Genomic DNA, 14522 nt, shown 5'->3' with positions numbered 1-14522 from the left:
CAACAAGGAGTGTTCACAGCCTCAAATACAGCAGAATTCACTTTAGGGCTGTTCTTCACAGCTTAAACACCGCCACCAGCCTGCATCAGCAGCACAGCGCATCGTCATCGCCATCAAAACTGCAAAGAGAGACTGAAAAAACTCAGAGCTTCTCAAAATGTGGCCTGTGATACGACTGTGCTGTGTGAAGGCTGTGCCAGTGAGGAAAAGCTGGGTGTTCACACTGCTTTTATCTGGCAGAGAGAGGCACAGTGATGGCTGGCTGCAAAGTGAAGCCAGTGAGATTGAAATGAGAGTTAACACACAAGATTTTAATAGGCTGGTTGTTGATCTGGTAGGAGAAACTTCCAAGGAAAGCAGGCAATCTGTGAGGTTTCAGATCAAGCCCAGCTGCATCCCCACAAGAAATGTAGCTCAAACAGCACATCAAAATGGCTGGGGAGATTCTCTGGCTGAGGACCTGCAGCATGGGATTCTGCAGTGAGACCAGTGTTTGCAGTGGTTTTGGTCTTCAAAGATCTCACTGAGTTTCTTAAATTCAATGACAAAACTATGTGAACTGTGCCTCTTCCACACCTTGAGAAAATGGGAATCAGCTGCTACAGGGGTCAGTACGGGCAAAAGTCAAAGTCAGGTCACTCTGTTGGTAGTACAGAGGGAATTTATTTCAAAACTAAGGTGAAAACTGAGAAGGTCTGCAGAATTTGGCCAGAGTTCAGATCCCCAGTACTCTGTGATGGGAGAGAGATTACACATTGCACATTCACTATGACTTATTTCTTCCCCCTTCTTCAAGGCATCTTCTGGTTGTGTGCATCAGAAAAAAAAAAGGGAGAAAAAGGCTTCTGTGCAACCCCAAACAAGCATATGCTTAAAGAAACAAGTGTTGCAACACTTAAGAGGTTTCTACCATATGCTATCAAGCCATATGTGTTCTGTAACATCTAGCACTCCCATTTTCTCATCTGAGTTTCATCGGTTGATTCATTGCCACCTCAGGAAGGATTTTGCTAGAGAGCATTATGAGGACAGGAGACAAATACCAACCACTCATTGGAAAGGACAGCAGTTTTCCTCTTATGTACTTACGGGAAAATATTATTGATTCACACTTCTGTGTAAGCAAAATCAGATTCTCCAGCTGCAAGCTGGCAGCCTGAGCTTAGCAGCCTCTGCATAGCAAAACCTCCACAGCTCAGGCCACGCTGTTGGGTGATCTCCCTACTGCAGGCTCTGAAAATATCTATAGGAGGTAGGCTGAATTATTCCCTTTGGTCTGCACTGCATTATGCATCATCAGGATGGAGCTGAACAGAAAGGAAGTGCTTGCAGCTCACTTGGACAAAACTTTGTCAAACACTCAATGCAGGATTTACAACCCCTCCAGCTGACAGGAGCGTACTGTGGGTTGCAAGATGGCCTTTCCTCTGGTGCTTCTGGCAGGGTGAGCAGGAGGAATCTGACAATAAGCAGTTTTAGCCCCACTTGTTGGAGAAAGACCCCTTTGCTCATGCTGGGTAGAGAGCAGTCATTTGCCCGTCCACAAATCCACTTCGGGATGGTGATGGCTGGGGTTAAAGCCTGACAAACTTCACGCTCACAAAAAGAGGCTGACAAAGCAAAGCAGAAAGAGAAGAGTTTTCAAAAGACTTTCATCTGAGAAACAAGGCAGCACTATTCAAAAATGACTAGCTCTCTATTTGCTTGTAATCCCCAAGGCTAGCTCTCTGCTGGCAGGCTGCATGCTAATGTCTTATTAGCTTGCATTTGGTGCTCTCATCCTGCTGCAAGAGAAAAGGACAGAGACGTAAGAGTTTTCAGCGCTTTCAAAAGTCCCTCCTCTGCTGTAATAAAGCTGCCTGCTTCCACCAGCACTTCTTTCTAATGAGAACAAGACCTCCCTGACGGATGGCTGCAGAGAAATTGGGGAATTCAGAACCCAGATGGCCAGTTTCATATGGGATGAGCTATTACAGGGAGCTGCATTTAAGGTAAGTCTTATTGGAGGAGCACTCCACAAAGATTTCCTTTCCCGTGGAAAGTCTACTGAGTTTCAGAAACCTTCTCTGCCATTATGTTCAAGCAAAGAAAGAAGCTGGGATGGTCAATAGAGAGCCTACAGAGTGCACTTGCTGATATTCTCAGGCTAGGCTAACCCACTCCCTCAGCACTAAAGTACTACAGACAGCCTTAGGCAGACTGGTGTCAGTGTGCTGATAACAACAGAACTTGGTTTGCTCCTGGCAGAGCTTTGGAAGGGGGCTGGCATAACTGTTGTAAGGCAAATTCCTTCATATGCTGATAAAGGCAGCAGTGTAAAGAATATCGAGCCCTCTCTTAAATGAAACCAGGGAGGCTTTGTCCCAAATCACACTACAGAATTGCAGCTCTCTAAACTGCACCAAACTCTGGCATGTGTAGCCTGGGAGCCACCTGCTTGCTAACTTTTACAGCCTGAATTTGCCAGCATGCAAAATCTTCTGTCTTTCTGTATTCCATCTCCATCTCTCCTTCTCTCCCACAAAAGCTGAAGACATGACATGCAAAACTACACTTCCAGTGCATTTCAATCGATGGGCACAACTCCTGGCCTTTCTCCTTTCTTTGCAGTTCAGAGGGCTCTGATTATCTTGCTTAACTCTTCTCTTGTTTCTGCTGCCGAATGGCCTGTAGAAAGATATCCTTCACTTGGTCCATTGTGTCTTGGTACAGCTTAAAGTCTTCCTCTTTCTTTCTCACAGTAGTCTCCAAAGCAGCCTTCAGAGCTTCATTCTCATCCAGCTGGATCACAAGCCTGTGAGGAAACAAAAGGAAACTTTCATGTGAGCTTTGGAGCTTCAAAACAAATTAGAACAGTGCTTCAGCTCCAGGGAAGAATTCACTGAAACACATGCTCTCTGGTGATTTTGTAACAGGCATGAGAAAGAGCAGACCTATAAACACTTGCTCCTTTTCTCTTAGAGACAGAAAAAAATATCAGAAGACAAAGATTCTTCTCAGATGTTTTGTTAAAGATCATAATTATTTTTTTTCCACCAATAAGCTTGCAATCAATAGCTAAGAAAAGAAAAAAATAAAGGTGTCTCTTTTGAAGTGCTTCATGTTGCTTTACATTTCTGGGTATCTGTGTCATTTTTAGGCAGCTGGTATAAGAATGATACAGGAAAACTCCATGCAGAGGATCTGTGATTTGTACAGTTTGCTGGTTTTCCTTCTGAGGAGCTGGTCGAGGTAAAATCACTGCTAGGAGGACAGCCATGAATGGGAACTATTACTGAATAGCAATACTGAATGGCAGTAATGCAGCATAGAGGAAGGGAAACCACACCTTGTGCTGAGCTCCTCTATCTGTGACTCCAGAGGCAGCTTGGACAGCTGGGCTGCAGAGAGCTCCTTCCTATCACTCATGTTCAAGGACAGCCTTGACTGACCAGCAGATTGACCTGGAAATTTCATCACAAAATGCAGTATTAGTAAAACAAGCAACACAAGCCATCCTTTCCACCACGTGAGACTTCAACTGAATCTCAGGATACAGTGAATAAACACAGTTGTATGTATACCCAAGAAGACAGTGCAAATATATAGGACAGAGTTTTATTTTAATCTCCTTCCAGCAAAATGAAAGCATGATGAATATGCATTTTGGGGCTAAATGTGTGTTTACCTATCTAAACAACAGGTGACAGTGTAGAAGCAAACAAAAAGTATGATTTTAATGTCTATCATTGTATTTCACTTAAACTAATGACAGCTGTTGCTTACTGAAGGCCAGTGATGTGGCACTCATTAAGACAGGTTTTTGAAAGTAATTGGTGGTCCTCAGCATAAACATAATCTAGATTAAACTCAGTAAAGTAATTAAACATGTATTTCAAATTAAGATTGTAAATGGAGAATGCTTTTCAAAATAAAGTCCTCTCAGAACACGGAGTGTTGTTCCTGTGATTTTAAATGGACCCAAAATCTTATTTCAGGGCTATATAGGAAGGGTTATGTGAAAATATACCTCAAATTTACCTTTGGGAGTGGAGAATCAAATTGGGAGTGAGCAAGGAATCCCTACAGCAGGAGGTTCGGAGAAGACAAGCAAGGTCAGTGTGCTCACAAAGCTCAGAAAATAATGCAGGAAGCAACCATAACTACTGGAAGAAAAGCTGGACTTAATCTCAAGGGAATGAACTTATCTCAACACCAGAGGGTGTCCATCACTGTAGATAAACAGCTGTGTCAGTTGAGTAAACGTAAATGGCTTTACAGCTACAGAATGTGCTGCCTTTCTGAGCCAGCCAGAGCAATAAGGGGGAAGTGCATGCGTGGCTCAGTCCAAAACAATCAAACAAACTGACCCCTGAAAGGAAGAACAGGCTTCAGGAGGCTTCAAGCCGTGTGTTCTTCTTGGTAGCTGAGGACATCATGATGCTTTGACTTGTAATGTGAACCATGTTTGATTCAACTGCATCTCGCAATTGCTTGTGTTGTGATTTCAGTATATTGTTGTATCACTCTTCTACATTCAAACCCCTTGTAATGCAAATACCTTCAAATAAGTACATTTAGTATTAAAACATTGAATCCTTCTCATATGGAATATCTAACAGAACATGGTCGGGGAACACTCTGAGTACGAAACCTATGAGGAGAAAGGTTATACTTTATAACCATAAAATGGTTCAGAACTTGATGTTGTGTTTCACAGGACTGAGGAAAACCTGCTTTTAATCTCCTCTGGGATTATTCTCTGCTAATTAGAAATTTGGATAAGACAGAAAAAAAACCCTAAACCATCATTAATTTTAAAACATGACTGAGTTGTTTCTAGCTACTCAGCATCCCTTGAAATGAGGAGACTAGGAACGTTAGATTAGTAATTAGATCAGCTCACTCCAATTTTGCATTTTCAAAAAGAAAACATTATGTTAATTAGTGGGTTCTCTAGTCTATTTTATGCTCAAGTTTTCATTCCTTATTTCCTCAATTATCTGGCATGAAAGAATTTATATAACCTACATAGTTTGCTGAAGAGCTATATTACAGCCTTGTAGGCTTGTTTCTTGTATAAACTCCAGAGAGTTTTGGCACACCACAAAGGGCAGAGCTCTCTTCAAACAGCTGTGGTGAAGGACTGTTACCTCCTCATCTCATGGACTTACAGATTTCTTCTTACCAATCTTACTGCCAATCTTTTTCTACATTTGTTTCTAGTCCTTAGGCAGACGTGGCTAATGAACAAAATATTTAGTAAGAAGAGATCTGTCAAGCTGGTAAGAAAAGCCTGCCTCCTTCAGCTCTGAAATGCCAGCCTCTCAGAGGTGAGTTACCAAACTATATTGGCCAAAATGGCTCTGAACCTGAAGAGTTTATCACCATTTCAGTTTGAGGGTGCAAGGGAAATTCAAGTTTGCCATATGCAGGATAGCAGAATGCTTTACACAACCAGGCTGTATAAAAGTTTAAGCTCTAAATATCAGTTTCTCCTCTAGCAGACAACACCAAGATGCCACTATAAATTTAAGGCAGTAGGTCAGAAGAGAAAGCCTGGATTGATGGCTTATTCCCAAACTCACTTGCCTACTGCCTGTCTCAACACACATTCTGATTTCTTCCTCAGAAAAAACCATCTGAGGGCTCCAACACCTCTTACATCCAATTCCTATTGGAATCACAGCTGGTACCCTATGCTACTACTTCTGTGAGGCCCTGCAACACTCTTCTATTAGAATGATGTCCTGTATCCCAGAGCCCAAAGGCTGCAACAATTGGCTTCCAAGCCCTGTTCTGTCTGACACGGTGCTGGTCACTGAACTGCACCTTTCTGTTTTCTGGAGGGAGTCTCTCTATTGGGATCTAAGCTTTTCTGCATCACTTAATACAGTCAGTTAGTACAGTTAAAACAGCTCTGCAAGTCAGAAGAAAAAGACATGAAAATAAGCCAGTGTTGGCTGGGGCTTTTGTTAAGGGCTCAACAGTTCTGCTCCAAGGAACTGATCCATATTTTACAGAGGGAAGCAGGAATTACTCATCTGGGACAAAGGTTCTTCTGAATCCTATTCCTGTGAATTCAATTCTCTCTCTACGCTGGATGAGTGAAAGGCAGTGCTTCATTTGAGGTCCTAAGCACTGTGTGCACCTTTACATCAGGGGCCTAGCTCCCCGGATGAATGGAGACCACAGTGAACACCATGTGATTTCTTGCATCTTTACACTGCTCCAAAGAGATTCTATTGCCAAACAAGGATATGACCAAGAGCACTGCAATGAGAGATGCAAATAAATACAACACAGCCATGGTAGCATTTCTTACCTTGCCTAACCCACATCAAAGGAGAAACAAGACATCAGGTGGAAAGGGAGGTCACTGTTCATAAAGGTCATGGTGCTCAGTGCAGATCAGCTGTAAGAAGCTGATCAGGTGGGATTAGTACACAAAGTAGTGCTGGATGCAGTCACTATAGAAAACCACACTATGCAGCTACTGAGCTCTATGGCCAAGGATCACATGTTCCAGTGTGGGGCAGGCCAAGAGCACGTATCAACACTGCAGTGAAACTTGTGATCTCTCTAGTAACTGCAACTCAGTCTGATGCCATCCCAGTATTCGTTGAATTGAAATTCCTATTACTACTGTTGGTCTGCAGGCATTTAAACCCTTTTTACTTTATGAAAATACATACAAAAATGGGAATTTCTGGAAAAGTTTCCTTTAGAATATGTGTCGTTTTATCGGTTTAGACACTTGACAGAATCAGAGTCCTTAAGCAATAAAAGAATCTGATCAGGGGAATAAAAATTCAACATCCGCCATGAATTCTCCTCCTTTAACTATGCTAGTAAGGCTTTCATATTTATAGCTGAAGATTAACATGTTCATGGGATAATAAATTACACCGGATCTAATTACTACATCACCAGCAATAGTTTTTCATAGATGCTGACAGGCCTTAAATTGGGATGCGTCCTTTAATTCTGTTCTTAACCTTCAGATGAATCTCCCAGGCAGAAGTACAAAGGGAACAGAGCAGTGGTCATGATGGGGACACAGTTCTTTCTGTAGACCACCAACCCTATGAAAACAAGATACTGCAAAAGTCCTGGTCTCACTTAAATCTGTGGCAGAGTCCTCTCGAACAAAGAGCAGCGAGGATTTCATCTTTGGTATCAGTCCACTGTTCTGAGTTGGTCCAAAGCCCTGGGTGTAAGGTCAAGCATTTATGTAGGTTTGAGAGATGAGAGTCCAAATGTTGCTGCTGTCTGTTAACCAGTGATGTGAGATGGGGGACAAAGTTGTAGGTAAGAGCTCCACCTCACCTGTTTTGCTCCTCAGATGAGGTTTCTGTGTACTTGTGAGCCTCCCTGGATCCATTTGCAGTTTTTCAAGCTGCTGCTCCAAAATGACACATCGCCGCCGCTCTTCCTGAAGTCTCTTCTCAGCTTCCAAGACTTTATCACTGCCTTCTTCTATCCTGATACAAAAAAAAAAGGTGGTTCAAAGCTTAGTTATGCTGTGATTATAAAGAATCAGCCAGTCTTAGCACTGAATTTCGTGCTGCATAGCTCCCAACAGGGGGAATGGGAGAGTTTTCCATGCATCCAAACTCAGAAATTCCAATGCAGTTCTTCCAGATGACATCCTTTCAATTTGAAAAACAGAATTAACTAATGAGTATAATTATAAATAATAGGTTCATTAATAGAGGCTGCCTAGATCCCTCAACACCAGCCACTTGTGTGAATTTCCTACTCAGATGAGCAGGCAAACTGCAGAGAGCTTTTATTGCAGGGAGAAAAAAACTGCATTTTTTTTAACACTGAGAAGGAAATTTGGAAGGAAAACAGTTTATGAAAACACTGCCTAGCATTTAGCTGTTCTGCATCAGTTATCTGCAAGCACAAAAAGAAGCTGGATGTTACTTTTAATAAACTTGATACCCTGTGGAAGGAAAGAAGTGGAAGAGAAGGCAATGGCTCACCCTGCAGTACAGTAGGGAAGAGCAAACCACCTCTCTGTTCACCTCCCATAACATCTTAGCAAATTATCCAGATGTGCACTCACAGATGCAGTCAGTGGTGCTTCTCCTGGGGGCAGAGTCTGACATCAGATGATGAAGAGGAATTGAAAGCTAGAGAGAATCCTGAGTGGACTCAGTGTATTGGATGGTGCAGAATAAGAAAACTCCCTTGGCCCCATGGGTGACAGTGGATTATTCCTTGAATCAAAAGATGTGATTAGCCTTACTTCCCTCCCAACCAACATAACTAAACAAAACATTACAACTATAATAAAGTTATATCACTGCATTTAAAAATCTAGTTACAGGCAAGGCTCTGACCTCCTGTGGCAGTGAATTACCATGCTGGTGACAGGCCATGTGAAGTTGTATTTCTCCTCGGTGGTTCTGAATTGATTAAACTATTGTTTGACCACGTGTTCCCATAGCAGTTTTCTCCACAAACAATGGAGAAAAATGACAAGACTAGTTGAGTTTTATGAAGTTTTCCACCAACATGAGCAGCAAACTGAAATCTTGCTCCAGCTTTTCCCCTCCCAAAGTAGGGCCCAATCCTACAGCCTGCTAACAACACAGGGTGTTCTGACAGTATATTCTGCTCTGCAGTAAACAGCAGTGAAATACGGTCTGAAGTTCTAAAGCCTGCTGTAGAGAAATCCTACTTGTGTAACCATTCCCAGTGCTCTCCTCTTGGCTTAAGCACTGTATACATCCCTTGAGTTTGTTGACCTATACTCCAACAGAGGAAGGGGAGAGGAGGAATGCCTCCCTTTTCTACATATATTCCTGTTGAAATATAACTGGATGTTATATTATCCTGAGGTCTTCCAAGAATTATTGCATACAATCTCACAGAATTTACTTTACCTGCAGGAGCCCGTGATAAATGTGTTATAACTGTGGAGCTGCTGAATCATCAGTCTATGGTACATTTTACTTATAACTGTGCATTTCATTGCCTCTGCATTCTTCATTATCCCATATTCACAACGGCCCCAATTCAGCAATCACTCACACCTCCACCCTTACCTAATTGCACAGCTCTATTAAAGTCACTGGGCTTACAGACATGAACAAAATGATCCCAGTGCATATTTCTAGGACTTATTCCTTAAAAGCACAGGAGGTGATTTATGTTTTAGAGCTGTGGTAAAGGTGTTTTTTTTGACTGTGATTAATGGTACAGAACAAAAATTAGATAAGTGAAAAATGATCACTAGTGCAAAATAAAGCAAGCAAGCAAATAGTTCTTATCATTTTCAAAAAACACAGGGAAAAAATATCTTCTTACAAGCTGGAATAGAGATTTGGGAATGAGATATTATATACCCTCTGACTGGGAAAAAGTTAGTGGCTGAATGGTTTCTAAAAAGCAAAGACTGCTTTGCTTGCCCTCTGAAAGCATAGCTTGATTTCAACCTTGTCTCAAGTTGAATAATGAGAACAAAAATATCACTTCTATACTTCAGTTAAACCAGAAGAAATTCATTTAAAAGGTGAAACTTAGAAGAATGTGAAATGCTTCTCAAGCAGAAGGTGGGTTATAATTACAGTATTTCCTACTGATGGATAATACTGCTGCCTCAGTAACGCCACACATACACAAATACACCAACTCCAGTTTTACCTAAGTGTAGCAGGCTTAAAGTTCACTCCATTTTTTCTGTACTTTAAGAGAATAAATACATAAAATAAAAAAAAAATCATCAACTAGGCAGTGAAATTGAGCAGAAGAATTTGAAAAGCCACTATTTAAGGAATGTATCACGCTGGCAGAGCGTAGCATAGCGGACAGCATGGCACAGACTCTCACGTGTCTCAGCCACTCCTTAAGCACAGCATCCCATAAGGGACACTGGCAGAATCAGTTGCTACCTTTTCTGCAGCACAGCGACCAGTTCCAGGAGCCTGTCTCTCTCCACTTCTGCAGCCTGGCACAGGGCCTTGTGCTCTGTGATCTGCATTTGCAGCACTTTGAAATCCAGGCTGTCGATGCCAGCAAGCCTAAAAGCAGCAGAAGCATAAAAGTGTCTGTTTCCCATTTCACGAATGAAAGAGATGACAGCGTTTGAAAAAACATATCAAAATACACTTGTCTGAAGACCAGCCAGGCTCACTACCTCCCCCCCAGCACCAATCCCCATACTGCAGTATATGGGATATGTGGAAGCAAAGCCACTCTTTCCAACAGTGCTCTCCCTCTTCCCATCACCCTTGAAAACAAACTTCCCTCTGCCATCAGTTCACAGACTCTCCTCCTGCTGCTGCTGCCAAAGTAAGAGAATCCTACATGGGGATTCTCCAAAGTGCCACACTAGGCTATTAAATGGCTTGCTATTGATTTTCTCTAACGGAAAGGCTGCAGGCAGCATTAGTAAAATGGCCTTTCTTGTTCCTAGCATGCAATGAAATGAATCTCCACGTATCTCTTTATGTACTTCATTTCTCCTCTTACCTCTCTGCACAGGAGTATTCAGAAATATCTCCTTTAGAGCCAAAAGCAGGAGAAACCGTGGTGGTTGGGGATGAAAAATGGAAAAAAAGGGGCATAAAACTAGCAACTGATTAAAAAAGCAAGACAGCATGCAGACACTACAGCCTTTGTCAAAACCCTCTAACAGTATCAGACAGATGGTAAAAGAAGCTGCCATTTACTAAAACAAGGCAGCTAAAGGCTGCCAGCAGCTTGTGGAGTACAGCAGGTTCTCTTTCTTGTTTCAGATAAGTCGATACACATACCTTCCAGGTGTGATGTTGCTACTGAGAAGGGAAGGTTTGGTAGCTGCTGATTCTATAAGCATATGGCCCATCTTGGACACAGTGCTGAAAGGAAGAAAGCTTTGTTAAACACTGACCTCTACAGAGGGCAGTCCTCCAAGAACTCCTCTGATTTTCCAATGTCTGTGTTTATTGCTGCCTTGCAGGGGAGAGCCTCCTAGAGCCTCCTGAGGGAGTATCACACAGGCTTTGCACACAGCATAGCTCAGCTTGCTGTCCAACCCCACAACACACTGCAAAAACACCTGGAGTGTTCAGTGTACAAAATATGAAGCTCAGTTTTTCATCTCTGTGCTTCCAGAGGTACTTTGCTGGCACCTCATGCCAACATTTTGTACCACAACACTGTAGCATGTGGATGTCAAGAGTAGCCACAGAGCAACTGGTGAGCAGAACCATCAGAACCAACCTAACCCCTGTTCCACAACAAGGTGCAGAACTTTAATTCTTGAGTTCAGCCATCTGAAGGCAATTCCCTGTAGATGTAGCCCATGTTTTCTGGTCTTTAATCTGCTGCTAACAGAGGATAAAGCCTTAATATAGCATAACAGCTATCTAGGCTGTGACTGGTTAACCCGTCCAAAAACCAAGTGGAGGTTGGTAACGACAGGCACGGCCCAGCCTTAAACTGCAGATTTTTACTTTAATGTCTCCAAGGGGCTTTAGATCCTATTTATAGCATTTTTCATTTCATCTTTCTTGATAGGAAAAGATGATTCACTGAAGTAAAATGGAATAGATGTTTCATCAGCTTATTAAAGTTAATGGAATGAGTGAGCCCTGCTGACCACATTATTAACAGCTCTTGCAGATTCAAGAGCTTTGCTGCCTACCTGATATCAGCCATTGCCTGGCCTGCACTATGTTAGCTACATGCACAAGCAATAATTTATGCATTGCACTTTGGGGCTCCTACAAAGGCTGCACCCAGCCCAGCTTTCATGTTCACCCTCCTGCTTACTATCAGCAGACATTTGAAGTAACTGGCAAAAGAAAAAAATAAGTGGATAGAACACAGATTTGCCCCATGAGAGCACTACATCTGTGAAGTTACAAGTCAGAGAATAAAGCCAATTGGGAGTGCAGAACCCTGGAGATGCTACCACTCTGCAAGAGAAACTTTCAATTAAGGGTGGTGTGCTAACACTCATTTCAGAACAGCCTGAAGAGCCCTTTTAAAATGCTGTGGTAATGTTCTACTTAGACACAGGGAGACATCTGGCAATTTTCAGGCCAGTCTTGGTGTCTAAAGTTATGTGGTAGTCTAGCTAAGGTTTCAAAAGAGAAATTAGTTGGAACTTTAAGATGGTAAAAAGTTTACTCCTTCTGAGAATACCCACTTCAACTCCTCCTTAGAAACAAACCCAGCATTTTAACAGGAAAGAATACAGCTTGCTCTGGTGTTGTGGTACCTTCACAGAGCCAGGCTGAGCCACAGCCTCATCAGCGTGAACGAAAATCAGACTTACAGTTGTGCAGATGAGCATAACTTACATGGACTTCAGTAAGGCTTTTAAAAGGATGCTTGTTAAGAGCAAAGAATGTGGTGTGCTTTCAACATATCTGCAAGGAAACACTACTCAAAGCATCTTTATTGATTTAAGCAATGCACTGGTGATTTACTGTTTACCTAAAATGGAGTTGTGTATTAATTTGCCACCCTATTTTCAGAATGCTGCTCATTAGAAGCCCTGTTTCTCCTAAGAGAGAAGAACCACAGGCACTTAAGCTAACCACGTAAACATTATCTGAGCTGGAGAAAGAGAATTAGCTGCACTACCATCACGCCAAATGTAGTAATGTCTGCAAGTCTGTGTATCCTTTTCTGTTCCAGGACAAATGTCCAAGAGACAATGTGATTACAGATTCCCATATACTGTAAGCAGCCTGCCACAACCACTGGCAGACAGCACTAGTGGCCTGATGAAGTTGTCTGGGAAAACCATGCTTCTGAATAACTGACAGCAGTTTTAAAGACTGACATTAGGGTCTTCTTACCGAGCAGATGCAATCCTTCCAGCCTGATCACTGGCTGATGTCAGGGGATTAAGCCCAGAAAAACGTAGATCTTCTGAGTGAGCACAGGGTGGTGTAACAACAGCTCCTGAACTGTCCCCTTGATGGGCAGATTTCTTCTGTTAATGTTGGAGCAGGTTACAAAACCAATTACACAGTTCAAAGAAGAAGAGCTGCATCAGTCTGATCAGCAGATCACCATTATTGCTAGAAGCATGCCAGAACTTTTAGTATACAAGACCTGCTCAGAAATGTTTATTTAGTTTCTAATCATTGCAGAACACAAAGCAAATGTCAGAAAGAAGTGCAGTTTCATGTAAGATCATAGGGTATACACATGTCACTAGAGAACCTACAGTGCAGCACCACCACTGCCAGTATGGTTGGTTTGTGTCCCAATCACAAGATTTATCTTGGATTCAACACTCTAGCCCCCATTTCCAAGGTATCTGACAGATTCATAACCTCATATAACCCTACAAGGGTTTTATATCTATGGGAACTGGATATCTACTCTTAACAAACCCAGACCACAGAAGAAGCCTTTGATATGTTAGTGGACTGCCTGTCAATTTCTATGCCTGTGTTCTAGCCATACCACCATCTTGTTGAAGACATCTTAACCCATTAGCAGCCAATCCTTCTGATTCTGGGCACGATGGCAAACTGCTGATGTTGGCCTCACCTACATTGGCCTGCCTGCATCCTTCAGCAGCCAAGGATGGGCAATACTGAGAAATCCCTACTGTGGCCCCATCCCTGCTGTCAGGTATTCCACATCCTGGGTGTGGAGCCATGTGCTGATGGCATTAATATCCCTGTGTTTTCTGCTGTTTAAACAAGTTGTGTACAAACAAGAAAGAAAATTGGAGTTACAAGAGAGAATTCCTGCACCATCATTCCAGAACAGAAGTGACTGTCAGTAGGGCAGGTACCATCATGGTTAACATCAGAGAAGGGAGTGGAAAAGCAGATCTGAAATGTTTACAAGCATGCTTTTCTAGGTCATTTCTTCTGACTACCTGAAGTGTGAGTTGCCCAATCTCCTCTTCCAGCTCTTTAACCTTTGCTTCTCGTTCAGCCACCATCTGCCTGAGCTGCTCTATAATGCAGTTTTGTTTCTGAGCCTCATTGTTCAAGTGCTGTCCTAGCAATTGCTGGGATTCTTTGTTCTTCTCATCCTGCTGGCTCAGGTGCTTTAAGATTTCCTGCATTTGTTTCTGCTGGCTCTGATAAAATAGAAATAATGAGTGAAATACACATTTTTGTACACAATGATTAGTAAGACTCTGTGCATGGTCTAGATTCCTCCAAGAAAAATACATATTTATGAGTGCTAGGGCAAGCCACTGCCCTATCAAACTCATTCTCTGGTGTAAGCAAATTGATGTCACTATCTACTCCAAGAATTTGGTCCATTATGTTTTAAGTGTGAGATTACCTTGTCTTCTCTCAGCAGATAACCATTAAAAGAATTGCACAGCACATCTGCTTGTAATGTCCAGATGTGTTCTGCTGGGTAAGGACATCTCTCCTCATTGGTCATATCGAGGCTTTAGCAACAGGATGGTTCAAATAAGAAAGATCCAAGCAACTGAGATAAACAGCTCTGCAAGAGCATGACAGAGGGCATATATTTCAGCACAACTCCATCTGGAGTCCCCATTTAGTACTCCTAATTTTGAAGGTACCACATCCTCTTAGCCTCAGCTACTGCAA

The 14522-nt window shown here is 42.3% G+C and overlaps 1 protein-coding gene across 1 annotated transcript in view; it reads right to left on the bottom strand.

Annotated features, from left to right (window-relative positions):
- Positions 1 to 568: 568 nt before the first annotated feature.
- Positions 569 to 14522, bottom strand: part of CCDC13 (coiled-coil domain containing 13) — a 31702-nt gene continuing 17748 nt past the window's right edge. Inside the window, exons 10-16 of the mRNA XM_042817603.1 lie at positions 13826 to 14032; positions 12786 to 12922; positions 10749 to 10832; positions 9885 to 10013; positions 7309 to 7463; positions 3329 to 3443; positions 569 to 2794 (exon numbers count right to left, since the gene is read on the bottom strand). Of these exons, the coding sequence (XP_042673537.1) occupies positions 2635 to 2794; positions 3329 to 3443; positions 7309 to 7463; positions 9885 to 10013; positions 10749 to 10832; positions 12786 to 12922; positions 13826 to 14032 (987 nt within the window). The 3' untranslated portion in view covers positions 569 to 2634. The remainder of the gene's footprint in view (positions 2795 to 3328; positions 3444 to 7308; positions 7464 to 9884; positions 10014 to 10748; positions 10833 to 12785; positions 12923 to 13825; positions 14033 to 14522) is intronic.

Source organism: Centrocercus urophasianus, unplaced genomic scaffold (genome assembly GCF_019232065.1).
Source record: "Centrocercus urophasianus isolate 14NV4802_14NV808 unplaced genomic scaffold, USGS_Curo_1.0 seq_16, whole genome shotgun sequence".
In the NCBI taxonomy this organism is placed as follows: Eukaryota; Metazoa; Chordata; class Aves; order Galliformes; family Phasianidae; genus Centrocercus; species Centrocercus urophasianus.
This window is presented reverse-complemented; position numbering and strand designations above follow the sequence as displayed.